The sequence below is a fragment of the Eublepharis macularius genome, chromosome 10, assembly GCF_028583425.1.
Source record: "Eublepharis macularius isolate TG4126 chromosome 10, MPM_Emac_v1.0, whole genome shotgun sequence".
In the NCBI taxonomy this organism is placed as follows: domain Eukaryota; kingdom Metazoa; phylum Chordata; class Lepidosauria; order Squamata; family Eublepharidae; genus Eublepharis; species Eublepharis macularius.
The window spans coordinates 52,112,976-52,135,388 of NC_072799.1; the positions used below are offsets into that span (position 1 = coordinate 52,112,976).

A 22,413-nucleotide genomic window follows, 5' to 3' on the forward strand; every position below is an offset into this window, starting at 1 on the left:
GATACTTGTTCCCCTAAAGAACTCCTCCTAAAGGAAACGAACAAGTTCTCCACCTTACGGCTAGTCTTAGTCCTGTCAATGTAATAGCTCAGGGCCCTCCGAACATCCAATTTATGCCACTCCCTCTCCTTGCTATGAGTAGGATTAGGACAAAAAGAAGGCAACACTATGTCCTCACCCCTGTGAAACTCGGAGTTCACCTTTGGAATAAAGGTCGGATCGGGCCTCAGGACCACCCTGTCAGCATGGAAAACACAAAGTTCCCTATTCACAGACAGGGCCCGTATCTCCGATACCCTTCTAGCGGACGTTAGTCCCACTAGAAAAATGGTCTTTAGAGTGAGCTCTCTAAGGTGACAGAGCGCCATGGGCTCAAACGGTTCCTTCGTAAGTGCAGAAAGCACTACATTCAGATTCCAGGTAGGGAACCTATGTACTTGTGGAGGATTTAAGAGCATAGTTCCCCGTATAAAACGTCTTATGTGAGGGTGTTTATTTAGGGAGCCCCCTTTCCTAGATCCCCTCACAGCTGAGATGGCTGCCAGTTGTCTCTTCAGGGTACTAGTGCTTAGCCCCTTATCCAACCCCTCTTGTAAGAAAAGCAAAATGTCCTTGATGGACGCAGTCAGAGCAGTACGTTTCCGTTCCATGCACCAACTGGAGAACACCTGCCAAGTCCTGTCATAGCTCTTGTTAGTTGAGTCCTTCCTGGAGGCCAACATGGTCTTTATCACCTCCTCGGCGTAGCCACACCTCTTCAGTTGGTCGAACTCAACCGCCAAGCTGTCAGTCTTAATGACGTCGGGTCTGGGTGTAGTATATCTCCTTGTTTCAGTAGGTCCGACCTGTGGGGCAGTTCCCATGGGTCTGTCGTCGATAGTCTCATGACCTCTTGAAACCACGGTCTCCGTGGCCAGTAAGGGGCCACCAAGATCACCTCCGCCTCTTGTTCCACGATCTTCTGTACCACTCTGCTGAGAATGCTGACCGGTGGAAAAGCATAAAGCAGGGCACGAGGCCAGTCCTCGCTTAAGGCATCGGTTCCGATGGCTGCCTTTTCCTCCCACCTGGCGAAGAACTTTGTGACCTGCCTGTTCGATGCCGTCGCGAATAGATCCACTTCTGGCGTCCCCCATCTCCAGCATATCTGTCTGAATACTTGGTCATGCAGTCTCCACTCTGCTTGGTCCACTGAATTTCGGCTCAGCCAGTCTGCCACTATGTTCTGTTTCCCCGCTAGATGCACTGCCTTTATGGACAGGAGATGCGACTCCACCCATTGGAAAATCTCCTCTGTCTCTCTGCTCAATCTTGGGGACCTGGTCCCTCCTTGCCTGTTTATGTAGGCCTTCGCCGTCATGTTGTCCGTTCTTATCAGCACATGTTGATGTAGCAGATCCTCCTGCAACTCCCAAAGTCCGTACTTGATGGCTCTCAGCTCTAACAAGTTTATGCTTTGGTCCCTTTCTTCCTTTGTCCAGGTACCCTGGCACATCCTGCCTGTCATATGAGCGCCCCATCCCGACAGACTCGCATCCGTAGTCACGATGGATCTCTTTGGTTCTCTGAGCGGCACGCCGTCGCTGAACCTGGCAGGCTCCGTCCACCAATTCAGCTCCACCCTGAGAGACTCTGTTATCGTCACCCACTTCCTTTGTTTGTGAGTTATGACTTTCTGGAAAGGACGTAGAAAGGTTTGGAGTGGGCGAGTGTGGAAGCGAGACCAGCTCACAATGTCCTGGCATGACACCATCATGCCGAGCAGTTTCGCTAGAAACATAACCTCCACTTTCTTCCTGCTTTGTATCGCCTTTATCATCGTGGAAATCTTTTGTTGTCTCTCTTCGGACAAGAAGGCTCTGTCCCTTGTTGTATCTATGAACACTCCCAGGTGATTTATTTTTTGTGTAGGGACGATGCAACTTTTCTTCCAGTTGATCACAAACCCATGCTCCTGAAGGCACCGGGTCGTTTCCTGTGTTGCTGTCCTTCCCGCAGGCAATGAGGGAGCCTTTATCAGCAGGTCGTCCAGGTATGGAGACAGGGCAATCCCTTGGACCTGGAGCACTGCTACCAATGTCACCAATACCTTGGTGAACACCCTCGGTGAAGACTTCAACCCGAACGGTAGCGCCCTGTATTGGTAATGGTTTCCATTGTATGCGAATCTGAGGTATTTGAGGTGAGACTGTCGTATCGGTATGTGAAGGTATGCCTCTGAAAGATCGATCGAGGTCAGGAAGTCCTCCTTCCGGATCGCTCCTACTGTTGTCTTCAGGGTTTCCATTTTGAACTTGCGGCACTTTATGTACCGGTTGAGCCATCGTAAGTCCAGTATAGCTCTTACCTCTCCGTTTTTCTTTGGTACGATAAAGAACACCGAATAGACACCCCGATTCCGTAGGTGTTTTGGGACTGGCTCTATTGCTCTTATCTCTACTAGATGTCGAATGGCTCCGAGAATCTTGAGATGTTTCGATTCCATTCGATGTCTCGGCAGCGTAAGTAGTCTCGAGGGCGGTTGTCTCTCGAACTCCAAAGTGTATCCCTTGGATACTGTTTCCAGTACCCACTTGTCTGATATTGATCTTGTCCATTGAACTGCAAAGTGTTGCAATCTTCCCCCAATTGGGATGGACTCTTTCCCCTCCAGATAGTCATGCCTGATTTCCTTTCTTCTGGCCCTTTGACTGTTGGCTCTGTCTTCTGAAACCGAAGTGCTTGTTGTCACTCCTTGGTTTTGTTTGCCACCGGCTTTTGAACGTTCTGTCACCACCGGATCGAAAGGAACGCTTGGGGTCTCGAAAAGCCTGCTTGCTCTTGCCCTTGAAGTCGCGTTTCTTGGAGGGCAGGACCTTCTTCTTCTCAGTGTCTTCCACTAGAAATTTATCCAGTGCCTCTCCAAACAACTTTGTCCCTGAGAAAGGTATCGCCGCCACTTTGTTGCGTGCCGGTGGGTCCACGTCCCAGTTCCTGAGCCACGTGTTGCGTCTTGCTGTCACGTTGAAGCCCATGGCCCTCAAGGTCATCTGGAAAGAGTCCATTGAGGAATCTGCCATAAAGGCCGTGGACAGGGCTAATTTCTTGACCACATTCCTGAATTTCCGTGGTATCTCCTTGCCTGCATCCGCTAGTTCTGACGCCCAAGTGAACGTTGTTCTGGCAAACAGTGAACCCATGGCGGAGGCTCTCAATGATGCTGCAGACGCCTCGAAGTTCCTGCGCAGTGCCTGCTCAATCTTCTTGTCGGATGATCTTTAGGCATGCCCTCTGCATCCATAGGTAGTACTGATGTGGTGGCCAGGCTGGAAATCGGGTCGTCCACTGCAGGTAACTTGATCTTTCTTGTTGCATCCGGTCCCAGTCTATAGAATTTATTGAACACTGACTGTAAGGCCTTTGGTTTAGCTGGGTTAGCCCATTCTGCCTTAAGGATGCTGTGAAACATAGCTGGCAATGGCACCCCCATCTGCGGCTGTCCTACTTTGGGGAGAACCTTTTCACTGCCCTGTGGGTAGGATTGGTCTGCATCCTCTTTCCCCACTTCCTTCTGGGTGATTTCCAGCGTCCTCAGGACCTTTGGCAATAATCTAGAGTACAGATCCTGTGGAAACAGCCTGAGCTGTGTCGAGGTCATAGGGTCTTCCTCTTCCTCTGATAGTTCTTCATCGGAGTTTGTTTCTAGACCCGATGCTTCAGAGTCTGAATCAATGTCTCCAGACTGGCTGGATGATTCCTCTGTCCATTCCTTCTCCTTCCTCCTCCTCTTGGACCTGTGAAGGGAAGTGGGCTTCGCATGTCTCTTGCCCTTGTGGGAAGAGCGCCTCTGGCTCCCTTTTGATGACTCTGAGACATGCTGAGCCCTGAACTCCTGCACTACTGCTCTGAGTTCCTTTCTCATTTCACCCCTCATCCAGGTTAGCATACTTGCTTTCGTCTCCTGGTCTTTCAGATCCATAGTGCTCTCCTGGTTCATTCCACTGGGACCTTGTTCTGATTGAGGGGAAAAAGGTGAGCTAGGAGACTCCAAGCTGCTTAAGGGTCCCTCTGCTGTCCCCTCTTCGCTCTGCCCTGTCTTGGTGGCCATTCCCGCCAAAAACTTCCCGCCTAGGGGAGAACACAAAATGGCGGCTGGTGAGAGGGAGAGCAATCAAGGTCACGGGGGAAGGAGGGGGGGCTAGCCATTAGAGAAGAGCAAAAAACCCCAAAAAGGAAAAAAAAAACAGGGGGGGACCACCTAGCACCCCCGTTTCACCTTCTCTAGTCAGGCTCCAGGGGCTAAAGCCACGCTGGTTTCGCCTTATTCCGCTCCGGCCCCCGCCAGGCACGTAGCTCCCTACCTTTGCCGAAGTCCTGGGAGTGCCTCTGTCAGCGCTGCCGCCCGTGCACCTGGAGACCCAAGGTTGCTTTCCGGGCCGAGCCAGCAAAAAACGCTGCTGGACACGCTGGTCAACACCGTCGCCGCGGCCGTTTGCAGTTTCCCAGGCCTTCTGCAGCGTCCGTGCGCCCGCGGCTTTTTTTCGCGCGCCGCTTTTGGCGCCGTTTTCTAGCCGCTCCCTGCGGCTCAATCCGGAGGAGGGGGGGGAGCGCAAGTTAGGAGGGAGATTCCCTTCCCTTGTCCCTTGCCCCTCCGTCCCCTCTGTCGTTGTCTTCTTCTTCTTCCTTTTCTTTCTTTCTTTCTTTCTTTTTTTTTTTTGAAATTGCTGTGCTCTATACGAGCAAGCCAAAAACACAACCCTGCGAGAGCAGGGCCGGAAAAAACTGGAGGTCCAGGGAAGAGCCCCTCCTACCTGGAATTGCAAAGCCAATCCGACCCTGCACCAGAGGAGGAGCTACTTCCCACGAGTCTGACTGACCCACTCCTGGACCAATGAGAGAATCAACTTTCTCATAGGCAGAAGAAAGTCCTAACGGAAAGGGAATGTAGGAAAGAGCCAATGTTCTTGCTGGGTTAAATCCTAAACTAACCCACTCAGTTACCGCCTAGTCTCAAACCTTCTGTTTCTGGGTAAGGTGATTAAGCGGGCGGTGGAGAAACAGCTGCAGAGTTTCCTGAAGGAGACCTTGGCCCTGGATCCCTTCCACTCTGACTTCCGCCTGGGCCATGGGGCCAAGACATTGTTGGTCGCCCTCATGGATGATCTTTGCAGACATCTGGATCGAGGTGGAACAGTGCTGCTGATTTTACTAGATCTTTCGACAGCATTCAATACGGTCAGTTATGAACTTCTGACCCACTGCCTCGCAGACGTGGGGATACAAGGGATGGCACTACATTGGCTTGTCTCCTTTCTCCACGGTCGGGGACAGAGGGTGGTGCTAGGGGAGAAGTTCTCATCCGGCCATCCACTTGTATGTGGCATGCCACAGGGGGCAATACTCTCCCCATTACTGTTTAACATCTACATGCGCCCCTTCACCCAGCTGGTGCTAAGTTTCAGGCTTGGATGTCATCAGTACGCTGATGACACCCAGCTATATCTGTTGATGGCTGGCCTGGATCAGCCCCAGATGTCCTGGAACATGCTTTTGAAGCCGTGGCTGGATGGTTGAGGCAGAGTTGGCTGAAGTTAAACCCCTCAAAGATGGAGATCCTGCACTTGGATACTGCACTTGGATCCCTTGGAGATCCTGCACTTGGAGCGTGGATTCTGGGCTCCAGCTTCCGACACTCGATGGGGCAGTGTTTACACTGCTTACACTGACTCTGAGGGTTAGGAGCCTGGGAGTGATCCTGGATGCCCAGGGCCGAATCGACGGGGGGGGGCAGGGGGTAGTCTGCCCCCGGCACCGCAAAAGAGGGGACGCTGGGCACAGCTGCCCCCCAGGAGCACACGGGTGGCAAGACAGGGGGCACACGGCAAGTGGAGCTGTGCGGCGGCAGCACACAGTCCTGTGGAGCTGGTGGTGGCAGCACGAGTGGCTGGGAGGCCGCCCACGCCATTCGGCTGCCCCGCAGGACAAGCGGCGGCTGGCTTGCCGTGCGCCCCTTGTCCTACGGGGCAGGCAAAAGGCAGCACAGGTGGCTGGGAGGCTGCCCGAGCCATTCGCCTGCCTCGCAGGACAAGGGGCGCACAGCAAGCTGGCCGCCCCTTGTCCTGCAGGGCAGGCGAATGGTGTGGGCAGCCTCCCAACCACTCGCGATATCGTGCCAGCTCTGTGGTGCGCCGGGACAGCTGGCTTGCCACGGGGTGGCACATACCGCCTGCGTGATGACATCATGGAGCAATGTCATCACACAGCACCAGGAGTGTGTGCATGTGGCCGGACTTCAGTTGCCCTGGGTGCCGGCAACCATAGATCTGGCCCTGTGGGTGCCTCCTTGAAAATGAAGGCCCAGGTCACGGTGGTTGCCAGGTCATTGTTCTTCAATCTCTGACAGACCAGACAGTTCTCCCCCTACCTTTCGACCCACAACTTAATTACAGTGGTCCAGGCAATGGTCACCTCTAGGCTAGACTACTGTAATGTGCTCTACACAGGGCTCCCCTTTAAATTGATCCGGCAGTTAAAACTGGTCCCAAATGCGGCGGCGCTTATCATCACTGGAGTGCCTTCTAATGCACACATAACACCGGTACCGCGCCAGCTGCACTGGTTACTGGTGGAATACCGGAACAGTTTCAAGGTCTTGGTATTAACCTACAAAGCCCTATGCGGACTGGGACCGGCGTATCTGCAGGAGCGCCTCTCCCTATATGAGCCCCGGAGGATGCGTTGATGCAGCAACAAACAGCTGTTAATGGTCCCTGGCCCCAGGGAGGCCCACCTAGCATCGACCAGAGCCAGGGCCTTTTTGGTCCTGGCTCCAACCTGGTGGAACGCTCTGTCTAAAGAGACCAGGGCCCAGCTGGACTTGTTATCCTTCTGCTGGGCCTGCAAGATGGAGTTGTTCCACCAGGCATACGGTTGATGCTGGCTAGGCCTCCCCACTGGCCGATTAGAGGAGAACGTGCCCCCCTACTGGAAGCATTTACCGCCAAGCCTTGTTAAATACTTTTGGAGATGGTTGGGTGGTGGTTTTTGGAGAAGTCTGCTGCTGTATGTTTTTTAAATATTTATATGGTTGTATTGGTTTTAAAGCTATTTGTACTTAAAATTATTATATCGGTTGTAATCTGCCCTGAGCTTGCTGATGTGGGGAGGGCGGAATATAAATTGAATTAAATAAAATAAATAAATAAATAAATAAATAAAGAGCTGAGTTTGGAGCTGCCAGCCCAGTCCTTTGTGCAGTGCTCCAGCCCAATTCCTAGACAAGGCTTTTGATATGTGCCAAAAACCAGCCAAAGAGGTGGGTCTGGAACGCTACTTAAAAGGTTCTTGGTTGACTGCTCCAAGCTCATCTCTTCAGCTGCTTCAGCCTCACTTCTTCAGGGCAGGCTATGGGCTGGTGATTCCCCATGCAACCTAGTTTAGACACCCCTGCTTTAAAGTTTCTGACATGCTAATCCTAGAGTCCAGTTAAAAGGAACATGCTTGGCACAGTGAGAAGGAAAAGCAAATCAGAACAATTTGGCAATTTCAACAAAACAGGAGTTAAAGAATGCTTATATAAGAGGAAGCACAATAGTATTTTTAACTTTTAAAAAATATCTATAAAAATACATTTCAGATTAAACCGAACAGGCATTTTCTAAAGCTTTGCAAGACTTGTGGATGGGTTAGGAGATCTCCTCTACCGCATTCATGAACAGTATTGTTCAAGTCTTCTAAAAACTGATGTACTATTTAATTTTCATGGCAAAATGGATTATCTTTTGACATGCAGGAAAACATGCACAGAAATTTTAAATGCCTTAGAGGCCCATAATGAAATCAGATAATCCAGTAAAATATTTAATCATTTTTCAACAAAAAGCATTCCAAGTATTCAATGACTAACGTTCTCTATAAGTAAAAATGCATTTAAGTGCATTCTTGGGACCCAAAGAGAGGCAACATATCAACTTTTTCATTAAAATAAATGAATTCAATATATCTAAGTAACATAAACAGTTTTGTAGTACAACAATCCTAAGAACACTTTTCTGGGAATAAGTCCCTTTGAATAGACCTCAGTAGAATTCTGAGTAGACCTACTTAGGATTTCTCTCTTAGCCTTTGAAACAGGGTATTTTAAAATTACAGAAGGTTAAACGTTCTGACAACTAATTATGGTTGTGTGTTTCTACACTTTTGAATTATTTCCATTTAAACTTTATGTGCATCACTCCTTTTTATTCTCTAGTGTTGATACAGAAATGGGGAAAATGCAAACCATTTCATCCCCCCCCCCCCCAACTACGCTCTGGGCATTCAGAAGTTACTAAGCACAAAGAGGACACGTGTCAAACAAGCACATTACTGCCCTGCATTACTGCTCATGTGTATAGAGGGCAAAGATATTATGTTTTGCTGTAACTAATAGGCTCCTCTTTAGAATCCTAAAAAAGAGATGTAGTTACTGTTCAGGTACTTATAGTGCAATCCTAAGAAGAGTTACTTCAGTCTAAGGCCAATGATTTCAATGGACTTAGACTGGAGTAACTCATTTTAGGATTGCATTGTTAGAGTCTTTGAAAGCATACAAATAATATTTAGAAGCTACTTTACTTACCCACTCTTCCTCATCATATTCTGAATGATGAGGGATAGAATCCTGTCTTTGAATCTCATGCGGACGTTCCTGTTTGGGCTGATCGTCATTATCGTCAACACTGATCCTTGGCACAGTTGGCTTTTTTAGGACACAACCTGGACGGGCTGTGTATAGGGCTAAAAGGGCACTTCTGATCAGCTGATCCTTAAACGCATGCACAAATAACTCTGTCTAGAATTAAAGAAAACATGAAATGAATAATATGGAAATATATACATAAGTTTCAACTCCATCTATAAACTCCATCTATTCTCAGTTAAGAATTATAAGATTTTAATTTATCTGAATTTCTGTTGGTTTAAGAGTAATACAAAAGGAGCCCAAGTTTTGCAAACTGTGAATCACACAGAAAGGGAATGTAGCTGAATCTCTGGTATATAAAGAACCATATTACATTAAAATATATATATTACTTGTTTTTGTAAGACCTTTCAACAACAGGAAGATCAGAGTATAAATTAGTAGTATGTTCATAAAAAGGTCAGATTATAACATTTTAAAATAAGTACATGACTAAAAACATTTTTCTTTAACACATTTATGGTATGTATTACAATAGAACAGTCTGCCCCCTTTCTGATATTTGTGTTGCTTTAGTTTCATGGGGTGGAGTCCCTGCTCCTTAGTTTTGTTTGTTAATTAAAATTGTAGACTACGTGAGCTCCCTTGTCCTGAGACCAGTTGTTCCTATTCTTGTATTTTCTTGCTAATAAATGGATTTTTTAAAAACACACCTGTCTCTGTTGCATGAACCTAAAAGCAGGAACGTGAGTAAATACCATATTCACTCCCAGAGGACTCTCCATTCTAGTGATAAACATCTGCTAAAGGTCCCTGGCCCCAGGGAGGCCCGCCTGGCATTGACCAGGGCCAGGGTCTTCTCGGTCCTGGCCCCAGCCCAGTGGAATGCTCTGTCTAATGAGACCAGGGCCCAGCAGGATTTATCTTTCCACCAGGTCTGTAAGACGGAGCTGTTCCGCCAGGCGTATGGACGGTGCTAGGTGGAGCCCCCTGGCCGGTTGATTACAGAACAAGCCCTCCCTACTAGCAACACCCCCATCTAGTAAGCAGTCCCTCCTGCGATGCTCTGGAGAAGGGCAAAGGTTGGTCAGTTGGATTTTGTGCTGCTATGTATATGTATGTATTGTAATTGTGTAATGTTGGATGTTTTATGATTTTAATTGGTATTTAACTGTTTAATGTATTTTATACTGTACGTGGTTGTAATCTGCCCTGAGACTGCAGGTGTGGGGAGGGTGGAATATAAATCAAATATAAATAAAAATAAATAAATATTCCTGACTTGCAAGGAAAAGGAAACATCTCACAGGGTATTGCCATTCACAACCCAGAGCTTACATATGCATACCCCGACCTAAAACACTACAGTGCTCACTATGTGACTCAGCTGGAACAGTTCTATACTGGATGGGTTTTAAAGTTTGGTCAGTTTATTTTACCACTTTCCATTTATAATCCCTTCTAGTCTCAAACGGTTTGTGAATTAATGAGCACACAAACTTTATACTTGTCACATGCACCACAAGCTTCCTACTTCATGTTCCTACTTCATGTGAGAGAGTTAAGAACACTAAAGTGTGAAGTAACCTATCTCATTTTTTTAGGAAAAACAATGGCTCAATATTCCACAGGTGCTTGATTCAGAAGTTCTCTGAGACTAGCTAGTTGGTCCCTTCTACCTTTTCTGGATTCAAACAAAATGAGAAGGGAATTCTTGTGCTTGAGCTGATTCTTAGCCAGGAATGGAATCCAGTTCCTGTTTCATGCTGGTCTCTTTGTTCATGTGGCTAATTCCATATTGAGATAGACTGAACAGAAGGATTTTCACAATCAAATAAGTTTTGAGAAATCCCATCTAGATGTTCGCCAATTGGTTGGGAGGCTATGCCAACTTCATGGGAGTGGTCCAGGCTGCCTACCAAGAGAGGGGCTGGCACTATCCAACCATATGGTGAACAAATATTCTGTGGGCGTGGGCCCTCATGGGGGAAGGGGCTGCCATTGACTATGATGAGGCTATGATAAAACCCCTATGAGGTGGAACTTCATGGGGTTGCCATGAGTTGGTTGCAACTCAGTGGCATACTTTACTTACTTCGTTTGTTAATTCTCTAAGATCCATGATGCTGCCTTATACTGAATCAAACCATTGGTCCACCAAGATCAGTATTGTGTACTCAGACCTGCAGCAGCTATCCGGGGTCTCAGGTACAGGTCTTTCACATCACCTACTACCTAGTCCTTTTAACTGGACATGCTGGGGATTGAACCTGGAACCATCTATTATCAGGGCTCATTTCAAGGGGGAGCACACCAGAACGCTGTTCCGGTAGCTCCCCCAAGTCAAGTGGCCCTGCAACCTGACTTTAAAACATTTTGTGCCATTTAGGCCTCAATTGGGGCCAAAATGGCCACGATTGGGGCCAAAACGGCCCCGATCGGGTTGGTGCTGGGTAGGGGAAGTGTGCCACACCCGGCACCAACCTGATCCCGGATGTTTCAGCCCCAATCTGGGCTACAACGGGCCTAAAATGCCCATTTTTGGCCATTTTGGACCCATTTTGGCCTGGATAAGGGCCAAAACAGCTGTGATCAGGTCGGTGCCAGGAGGGGGGAGCCTCCCCCACCAGGCACCAACCTGGTCCTGGTTGTTTCAACCCCGATTCTGGCCAAAACAGGTTCAAAATGGCCGTTTTTTTGGCAATTTGGCAGATCGGGGCCGAAACAGCCCGGATAGGGTTGGTGCCGGGTGGGGAAGCCTCCCCTGCCCAGAACCAATGTGGTCCCAGCCATTTTGGCCCCAATCCGGGCCGAAAATGGCCATTGCCAGTGATTTGGGGCCATTTTGACCTGGATTGGGGCTTAAACAGCCTGGATCGGGGCCGAAACGGCCTGGACTGGGTTGGTGTTGGGTGGGAAAGCGTACCCACCAAGCACCAACCTGGTCCCGACCGTTCTGGCCCTGATCCTGGCCGAAACGGGTCCAAAATGGCCATTTTTGGCAATTTTGGGCCGGTTTTGGCCCAGATCGGGACCAAAACGGCCTGGATTGGGTGGGTGCTAGATGGGGGAAGCCTCCCCCTCCTCGTACTGATGCAGTCCTGGCCATTTCAGCCCCAATCTGGGCCAAAATGGGCCCAAAATGGCCATTGTCGGCCATTTGGGCCGCTTTGGCCTGGATTGGGGTCGAAATGGCCCGTATTGGGGCCGAAAGGGCCTGGATCGGATTGGTGCTGGGTGGCAGAAGCCTCCCCTGCCTGGCACGGACATGGTCCAGGCCGTTTCGGCCCCAACCCTGTCCGAAACAGGCAGAAAATGGCCATTTTTGGTCCATTTCAGCCTGGATTGGGGGCAAAGGGGCCCAGATCGGGTCCCCCTGACCAGCACCATCCTGGTCCCTGCCATTTAGTCCCCGATCCAGGCCCAAAATGGCCATTTTTGGCACTTTGGGGCCTTCTTGGGCCCAGATCTGGGCCAAAACAGCCTGTACTGGGTCAGTCCTGGGCAGGGCAGGGTTCCCCCGCTTGGCTCCGACCAGATCCGGTCCTTTTCGGCCCCGATCTTGTCCCCAAAGGCCCAAAATGGCCACTTTTGGCCATTTGGGCCATTTTCTGCCTGGATCGGGGCCTCTGTTGTGCACTACTGAAGGACCCAAACAACGGCCCGCATCCACTCGGTAGAACTGTAGGAGGAATAAATGTTTGTCTGATGCTAAGAAGGGAGACATGATGGAGACAAATGAACAATCTGGGTGTTTCTTGTTTGGAGCTAAGGGAGGCAAGGGTCTTTCATGAGGAGCTGCGTGCTGACAGTTCTTCCTCTTACACCGCCATCCTAAGTAATCTACATCCTTCTAAACCCATTGACTTCAATGTTATTTGCCTTCTCCACCATTAGGTAAATGACAACATTGTTTCAGCTCAGGCGGCTGCAGAAGAATGAGGGAGAGAAGGAAACTGTTTAAATTGGCTCTGCCTCTCAGAGCAGAACCACAAGTGACAAAAGGCACAGATTGGACACTTGTCAGCTTCCCTCAAGTTTTGATGGGAAATATAGGCAGCTTGGCGGAATGTTGGACAAATGACAGCTGAAAAGTCCATTGGACAGCAGTCAGAGAGCCAAGCTGCAAGACTAGGATGCCTACATTTCCCATCAAAACTTGAGGGAAGCTGACAAGTGTCCAATCTGTGCCTTTTGTCACTTGTGGTTCTGCTCTAAGTTTCCCTCTTCAACTCAACTCACAATGCAAGGCTAAATCGTTTAGGCAATTAATAGGCAAGGAAGATGGCTTTGCCTGGGAAATCAAGGCTACTGCATTTGGGAGGTGGTGGAGAAAGGACAGATTAAGAGTGGATTGAGGAAGGGCAGAAAAAGGAATCTTCCAGAACCTCGAGACTGAGGGCACCATTTGGTAACTCTTCATATTATCCACACATTGCTGCATGTAGCAGCAGAATGGAAGCATGTAATATCAAGAATTATTCCAGCGCAAAGTGTGTGTCAAGTAGAATTCAGAATGTTTGAAAAGTGGTGGTTAAGTGACAGAGCGGGACCACAAGTGACGCCTGACACAGGTTGGACACTAGTCAACTTCCCTCAAGTTTTGAAGGGAAATGTAGGCATCCTGGTCTTGCAGCTTGGCTCTCTGACTGCTGTCCAATGGACTTTTCAACTGTCACTTGTCCAACATTCTGCCAAGCTGCCTACATTTTCCATCAAAACTTGAGGGAAGCTGGCAAGTGTCCAACCTGTGTCAGACGTCACTTGTGGTCCCGCTCACAGTCAGCACATGAAAGGTGATTGCTGGCAACCGCCTTACTTTCTACCTGTGATCCCATTATTTGCTGATTACCAGACACGATAAGAAGCAATTGATCCACAATTTTTTGGTGGCAAGTTTACAGTTCAGTTTAGCAAACAATTATCACATAAATCATGTAATATTTGCCCATATCTATCCCAATTAATTCTTTTTCATCCTAACTGAGCCACACCAAAATGTTGTAACTACGACATCTTCATTGTCTACTTTTTGCTCCTTGCAACAATATTCAGATTTGAAAGCTAGGACATTCAAAATATTATACATTTTATAATGAGCAACTGACCTGAACACTACATCAAAGGCTTATACAATTTGTCCCTTTCTTGCCTACTCTCCAAAGCAAATTTAAACTAAATTAAAAAATTAAATCCTGGTTTTCAGTGTTACAAGCTACGAAAATCTGTGAACCAGCCATCTTGCTACATTTTGGGGAAAAAAAGAGAAAACAAATGTGGAATGTTCATCATAATAAGGGACTCTAGCCGAGTCTTTCCTTGTGCTTATCCCTCTAGGCCACACTGCTTTCTATTTTTATGGTCACACTACATCATTCAGAAAAGCAACATAAATTATCTACCATTTAAGAGGCACACAGAGTACACAGTGCATCATGCACAGCAAAAAGCAGTGCATCATGTCTGAAAAACTAATGATAGTTTATTTTTAGTCAACTGCTGGTATTGCAGCCACAGGAACATGTAAAAAGGAAGAAGATGTAGACTTTCATGCTTAGAAAAATAATGAAACCTAGTTTTATTCCATACATTTACACTTCACAGAAGTGCTTGGTAAGTCATATAGAATGGAAACAAGTATCCTTTCCTATGTCAACATCCTGCAGCTTGTAACCACCAAAATGATGTAGTATTTCCTTGTGTGAAAGAAGTCAGTTTACACAGACAGCAGCAGCAGCTGGGGATTTGGTAGTTCTAGCTGCCACTGCAGGGACCGTTTCGCTGAATCTTACCGTTTCAGAAAGCATCTTTAAGGAATTCTTCAAGCTGTCTGGCAAATGCTGCCTGGCAGAATTAAGCAGCAGGTCTGTGTGGCTTGATATGAGAGGCTGCAGATGATTGATGTTACTGAGAACTTCTTTTGCCTTGGCTGTGTTTTCCGGTGAATAGTAAATACACTGGTACCCAGTACTGCAGCAAGAAATGGAGCAACAAAAGAATTTTTATAAAGTCAAAACTCTCAAGGGCCAGATGGCTAATTGCCATCAGTATGCTCAGGCTCTCACCAGCTCTATAATTAACATGGAAAAGCATTCTAAACTTTCCTATAACACCTTTATGGGCATTATTTTAAAACTCAACTTGCTAAAGGCTAGAAAACAGATCTTGCTGAAACACCAGCAGACAGTAACCTTTTCTGTGATGAACACTCCAGGCAGCACTGCTGAAACTAATTACTCCCTGAAGCTCTTTGAATGAACTGTTGTACCATGAAAAAAGCAAAACAAGCAGCAGACATGTTCCTATTCTTTGCAATTAAAACAAAAGCTTCTATAGCTTCCGATGATACATTCAGTGATTTGTATTAAGCTTGATTAATATTCCTTCTCCCCACCACTCTGTGCCCCCCCCTCAATTATTAAGTTACATTTGTCTATCTGACTAATCTAGTTCATCATCTCTCTGGTAAGCCCCCTAAAGAGAACAACAAATACACTTATATAATGTTCTTCTAGACTGATTAGAGCCTCATTTAGAACAAAGTCAGTGTGTTATTATCCCCACATTATAGCTGGTGAGCTGGGGCTGAGAGGAATGGCTAACCCACGGCCACCTACTGAGCTCATGGTAGTAGTGGGATTTGAACCAGCAGAGTGCTGATTTGCAACCCAACCACTTAACCACTTTGCTACAGCATAGTGACGAAGAGAACTGTGATTCTCGAAAGCTTATGCTACAATAAAGTTGGTTAGTCTTAAAGGTGCTACTGGACTCTTTTTGATTTTGCTACTACAGACTAACACGGCTAACTCCTCTGCATCTATGCTACAGCATAGTTTCTCATAATTCATTCACTATATGTTTTGATCAGCACCTGTGATGTGTGTTGTATTTTTCCTAGTTATTTAAACACTGTCACTACCCAGTGGTACTTTACAGTGTAAAAAAGGAAGGCCCTTGCCCTGAGGAGTTTTCAACTGAAAATCTGATTTTAGCAGGAGGAGAGGAAAGAGAAGGGAAGAATTTCAATTACATGGATGGAGGCTTAGTTTCAGTAGAGGAGAGAGCTTATCCAAGAGCAACTGAGAAGACAGCATTGCTAATTTTCAGAAGCAACCAAAAGTAAAAACTCGTGTAAATACATTAATAGATATTCCAAAGAAATAACACTACAACTGCTGTATACTGTGAGCCTGGAACTCCAAGATGAATCAGAAATATTTAGTATTTTGTTACTCTAAATCAAGGCATCTAGAATGAAAGCATTCATCTAGGAGGTTTAGGCTAAATCACACAGCTCTGGAAGGAAGATATTCATTATAGGAAGAAATATCAGAGATGTGATGGAAAAAGCGATAAGCAGAAAGACTGTAAAGAAGCACAAATGAAGAAGCTCATTTTCTAATTTAACAGATGTCTAATCTTGACCTCAACTATGACTGGCATAGATGCTTTGAAATCGCTGAGATTGTCTATCAATTCACATGTAATACAAAGTTTGCTTTTGCATCAAGCTTAGCAAATTATGGCTCATGCTTCATCTCCCAACTTGAATTGGAAACTATGCTCGATCCATAGTTATATCACTGGCAATTCTGGGAGGCAGGCCAAGCACAAAAAATAATTTGCGAGATTGGATTGTCTGCAATGAAACAAAAAGTCAAGGAGCTAAGCAGAACATGAAAGTCTAAGTCTTGCTTAAGAATAGTATGGGCATAAAATTGGTACTAAGTTTTCTTTGCTGATCACCTCTGTCTTTCCTGATTATTAACTTCGTGGTGTTATAACTCCTGACACACCATCAGTAAGATTACCAGAGATACTGGCAGTCTATATAAGATTTTACTCATTTAATATATATTACATTACAATATTTTCTTTAGGTAAGTTTGAATGCAAGATGATTTATAATGAGAAGTAGTACCCATCAGTTGTATTCATTATTCCCCTCCCACCTTTCTCACATATACCACTGAAGTTGTAAGTACTGCTAGTAGATACTAAAACATATTAATATACACCAACAATGGATATATTGGAAAAACTGATTCTGCAGATAACATTTTTGTTAATTCATATCTTTTATAAGGCACATGTGACAGATGTACCACCATAGGAGTGAGCACTGATATACCTACTCTTGCACAATGTCTTGGATTAGTTGATGCTGCCGCAACTTTTGTTGCTGGGCTGGCTGGTGAGGAGTACTCCAACCCATTCCTGGGGACTCTTTTTCAAGCATAGCAAGCCATAAAACATGGCATTCATAATTGTAAGATTTACTTTTAGAGACATTAAGGGACCACTCCTCCAAATCTGATCATGAAAGCACATAAAACTGTTTTTACATGTATACACAGGCACAACTGCACAAGTTGCACACGCTCACACACACACATGTACAAAATACACCAAGGGCTGTTGGAAGACTTGTTTAGAGGTGAACAGAACTATCACATTTTGATAAAAAATTTGGTTATTACATTTCACAAAGTGAAACACTAAATGCAGTTAGGTCTTCGGGTAAAAGTAGGTTTTTGTGGGGGGGCTTTATCTTTAATGTGATGTATCCATATGATTTAAAATAGCAATATTGCCTGTTAGATTACTTTAAATTTTTCCAATTGAAACCTCAAATTTGAGTGTTACATTATAAAACACAGGACTATATAACTTGTACCATAATTTGAGTAACTGTTACAGTATTACTGAGTAACTTTCCACTCACAAATTTCCCTAATATTAAGAACTGAATGCCTGCTTTTTAATGATAACACATAATTTCATTCCTGCTGCTAAGTGAGCAATTCTAGTAAATGTGTTAAAATTGTTACCATCTGGTACTGGGATAATGTTTCTTACAATAATTATTGGTGTTATACAACTTGAGAATGAAATAAGCTTCATGTAGAAAAGGATAATCATTTCCAGAATACAAACCACACATAGTGCATTATGCATATCCCTCTCCTTGTCTTCCAACTCCCAAAGGCACACACTGCACAGCTTGGGTTGGCCAAGTGGGTCTGGGAGGTAATAAATAGGTGTCTGTAGTTTCAAAGTAGTTCCATCTACTTTGAAAGAGACAGTCATCATGAGAATACTCTCAAAGCAGGTGTCCCTGAACTCCAATGATCTTAATAACTACCATGTGGTGGATAACGTTTAATTTCTGGGAAAGAAGCTCAACAGGCTATGCAACTTCAGGTAGTTTTGGAGAAGAAGAGTGATCTAGATCTAGATGCAGACCTGGGTTTGGGAAGGCAACAGCCCTGGTCTCTCTGAAGATCTTTGCTAGGTGAGGAGGCGTGCATCTTTGCTGATTTTCCTGGAGAGCTTGGCAGGTTTTGATCAGAGTATTTATTTATTTATTACATTTCTAGACCGCCCTCCCCGTTGGATGGGCTCAAGGCGGTGTAATAACATACAGTTTAAAACATTTAAAACAGCATTTTAGGCACAGGGCTTGGCTCTTACATAATGACCTGCATCACACTTTATGAGGTCCTGCATGGGTGGTGGACGGTCTTCAGTGGTATGGCTGACAAGAGGACAGCCTAGCCCCCACCAAATGCCTGGTGGAACATCTCCGTCTTGCAGGCCCGGTGGAAAGATAACAAATCCCGCAGGGCCCTAGTCTCCTCAGACAGAGAGTTCCACCAGGTCGGAGCCAGGACTGAAAAGGCCCTGGCTCTGGTAGAGGCCAGACAGGCCTCCCTGGGGCCAGGGACCATCAGCAACTGCTTATTAGCTGATCGAAGTGGCCTCCGGGGAACATATGGGGTATCCTTCTGAAGGGATGGGTTGGCTTGGTTCACCATCGTTTGAGGGTTCAGCTATTCCTTGATTGATTCTAGAAGGTGATGCTTAGAGACTTCTGCTGTGCCTTGTTTATGCTACAGAGTCCCTCAGGGATCCATCTTGTCCCTCATGATACTTTATATCTATGTGAAACTACTGGGGGAGATTGTTCAGGAATTTGGGTTGATGTGCCACCAATATGCAGATGACACCCAGCTCTGTTGACTCTTAACAGCTGAGTTCGGTCTGTGGAAATCCTGAATGGTGCCTAAAAAAGGTAATGTGATGGATGAAGGTAAATAAACTGAAGCTCATTCCAGACAAGATGGAGATCAATAACAAAGCTGCTTCAGGACTCAGGCGTCAGTCTGTCCTGGAGGAAGTTTTATTTCCCTTAAAGCAGCAGTTTAGTTGGAGGCTCAGGTCTACTCTGTGGTATGTAGCACCATTTATCAGCCTTGACTGATACAATAGCTACGTCTGTTCCTTGAAAAGCAGGACCTGGCCATAGTGATGCTCTGTTCACATCCAGGGTAGATTATTATATTGTAAAATATGTGGAGCCTTAAAAACTGTCCAAAAACTCTCCCCCCCACCCCCGCAGCTTGCAAATTATTCGGAAAGTAGCCTGAAGATCAGGTGTATTTTTGGCTTGATTGGATTAACTTACCCTGTGAAACTTTTCCAAATTCTTTGTTCAAAATTGTGCAATGAAAAACAAAATAGTCTATTTAATTTTCATGTATAAAGAATTTTTAACAAGCAAATTGCATTAAAATTATATAGGTTGAAATTTTCTTTGTTTTAATCAGTTAAATTATTAAATGTAAATAAGTAACTATAAGTTGGTCCTACAAAATGCAAAGCATATTTCCCCTCCTTCTCACAGAAATCCTCTGTGACCCCTAAAAAGGTATAGCAGGGGGGACAGGTAACAAAAAAATAACCTGGCACGAAGAACTGCTTCGAGCAGAAGGAACAGCGTGAAATTGCCACTCCTTCTTCCATCAGTGGAGTAGAATATTTTGATGATTAAGATTCCTGATTGCCTTTCACTGTGCTGGGATACTTTTTTGTATAGGAGGCCCTGACTCCCTCCCCCACCCATGCCTTTTCAAGGATCACAGAAAGCTGTTGCAGTATTGGCAGTACAATTCTGGAACCCAGCAGGAGCTTTAGGGGGTGGAGACATGTAAATAGACACAAAAATGCGGGGTGGGGGGCACTATATCAATACATCAATGCAGCTGAGGCTACCAGGAGAGAAATCTCCTGGCAGAGCATGAAACTTGGCAGCCCTATGCTTTTGTTAGAAGATGAAGATAAGGAAGACCTGCTTTGCACTCACAATTCATAGGATCCAACTATAACTGCGTATTAATCTTCAATCTTACAGTAATAACCAAAACTTCTCCTTTACCTTAACCCCCACCTCCATGGTAGGCCATTTTTATTCTCATTCAAAGCAAAAGGAGGAAATTATTAACGTCTATCAATTTGTCTAAGGTCACAAAAATACGTAGCAGATGTGGGACCTGAACCAAGTCACACTGAAAACCTTGCTCACTGGCTCTATCCTCACTGTTTGTAATAAGCCTTCAGGGACACTGTGGCTTTCCATGACAGGCTGTAATGGGGCATTAAAAGCTCGTAATGACAAGTTTGTGTGTTTTGGCTGAAACTCATCTCATCTGATTAGCTTTTGAATGAGAGGGTCTTGGGTGTATTCTGAAAATGATTGATGAACATTTTAAGCTCTGAAACACGCATCAATTTAACTTATAGCTCTTCTCTCTACATGTTGCTGCACAAAGTGGCCTTAAAAATAATAATCTAGACTGCCATCCACTTCAGTGAAAAGACGAATCTTTCCATTTACGAGAAGATGAAACAGCCTATATGTTATCACTGCAGAACAAATTAAGATGAAGCTAGGACAATTTACTTTGTGTTGCTGGTCTACATTTTTGAAGGCTGTTGCCAACAAAACCTCATGCCATAATAAATCAGCTAGTGTCCAAAAATGCCACAGTGTTTTTCTATGAACTCTATGCAGTTTTTTAAAAAAAAGCAGAACAAGGTATAAAATACTTTGAATATTACACTTTTTAAAATAAGAAAATTCAATGGTCATGAACAATCTCCCCCACCCCTGACCCCGAAGCAACTACTCACCAGCAACAATAAATCACACAACAGAGATACATACCCAGATACTAACCTCTGTAACAAACCCTGGTACCAACTCTTGCATCTACCAAGTTACACAATCATATATGAATGACAAAACAGCATTAGCTATACCATTGAGGGTTCTTTCAACTACATGGCTTCTAACATGATATACGCTACCACGTGCCAAGAAATACCCTCTATCATTTACACTGGCCAAATTGGACTGTATTTGAACAAAAGTAGAAAAGAACACCAATCAGACATTGTGACAGAGTCGTATGGCACCTTAAAGACAACAAATGTATTTTGGCATAAATGTTCATGAGCCAGTGCACACTTCATAAAACACATGAAGTGTTACATTCAGTTGGCAAAGATATATGCACCTAAAGCTACAAATCTTCAAAGGGAAAGGTGGGATAGGAGTTATTACAAACAGACAAGATATTAAAATCAGGCATTAAAAAAGAAAGCAGTCAGAAATGGGTGAAGAAACTGATGGAATGTCCAATCTCCCTGGACTTTCAGTAATGGACATAAAAGTCGAAGTACCTTAGCAAAAAGTTTCTAAGGAAGTGTCTAGTCAGAAGTGGTCAATTTACAAATCATAAGAGTGCTTGACCACCTGTCATTTGGGTTCACAGTCTGCTCACAAATAGCAATCATCATTGACTCACTGTTCACCTGTGCTTGAACATGTTTGATCAAAAAAGACTATTGTGCAGGTGTGTTCAAATGCTGCTTTGCCACAATTCCATTAAACAGAGAGTATGGGGATCCTTGCATTGCTTCATGGGAACTGTAACAAACATACCCTTGCATCTGCCAAAACTTTGTTGCTAAAACTTGCTTGACTAATTAAGGAGGTGACTCAGGTTGTGTGGCTTGTTTCCTTCAAGGATTCTTGCCTCCATGACCCAGTATTTGTTACCAGAAAAGGAAGAGATCAGTTGTCCCCATCTGGATTGAACACAATCAGAATTGTGGTTATTTGGATGAAGAGAAAGGGTTTTTGTTCCCTACTACAAAACAACCATGTAATTCTTGTTTGTATCATGATGAAGAATGGCTCGGATGAAGAGTGGCTCTGATTGGCTGCATATGACACACTAATGCAGAAAGGTGGTAGAAGTGGCTACTGCACATATTTAACATTGCTCAGCATAGCATTCAAGTCAAACTTTGCTCAACAATTTGTTGCAATCAGAGAGGGGTTAACAGTTTGATCACAGTAAATTTGAATGATGATCATAAAGATTCACGTGCAGATTTGACAGTATCAGTCTTTGACTAAATGGTGTTTAGCTCACTAGATAAAGTAAATGTTACTTATAAAAGAGGGTGCAAGGAAGCCTGTTTTCCATTTTATATTAATCCTTCTTTGCATATTTTTCAGTAGTGGGATCTAGAAATGGTAATACTGGTGAATTGATTTGTAGCAGGAACTGGAAAGCAGCTGTCATTGGTTCAAACACAGGGATTCTCCCTTGTCCACAATCCAACATGTAGAGGTGTACAGCAATGTGTGCCTTTGTCAGTTAGTCTAGATTTTGTCTGGTCCTGGAATCTTGGAAGGGAATAAATCTCAGCAAGCTTATTCAGAAATGGCTTAGAGACAGGCCAATTTGCACAAGTTACACAGTAGCAAGTAATTTGGGCTGGTTGCATGGTGGCCATTGCTGGCACCAGTTAAGATACATAGCAGAAAATAGCTTGGGGTTACCACTGGTCCTTCCTGAGTTGTGCAAGTTATGTGGTAACAAGGCATCTGGATG

At 45.1% G+C, this 22,413-nt stretch overlaps 1 protein-coding gene across 3 annotated transcripts in view; it reads right to left on the reverse strand.

The window, feature by feature from the left end:
* INPP4B (inositol polyphosphate-4-phosphatase type II B) overlaps nt 1-22,413 on the reverse strand; it is a 428,879-nt gene that overhangs the window by 120,080 nt on the left and 286,386 nt on the right. For all 3 annotated transcript variants that reach the window (XM_054990215.1, XM_054990214.1, XM_054990216.1), the window contains 2 exons: nt 14,455-14,632; nt 8,600-8,812 (listed from right to left, as the gene is read on the reverse strand). In XM_054990215.1, the coding sequence (XP_054846190.1) occupies nt 8,600-8,812; nt 14,455-14,632 (391 nt within the window). The remainder of the gene's footprint in view (nt 1-8,599; nt 8,813-14,454; nt 14,633-22,413) is intronic.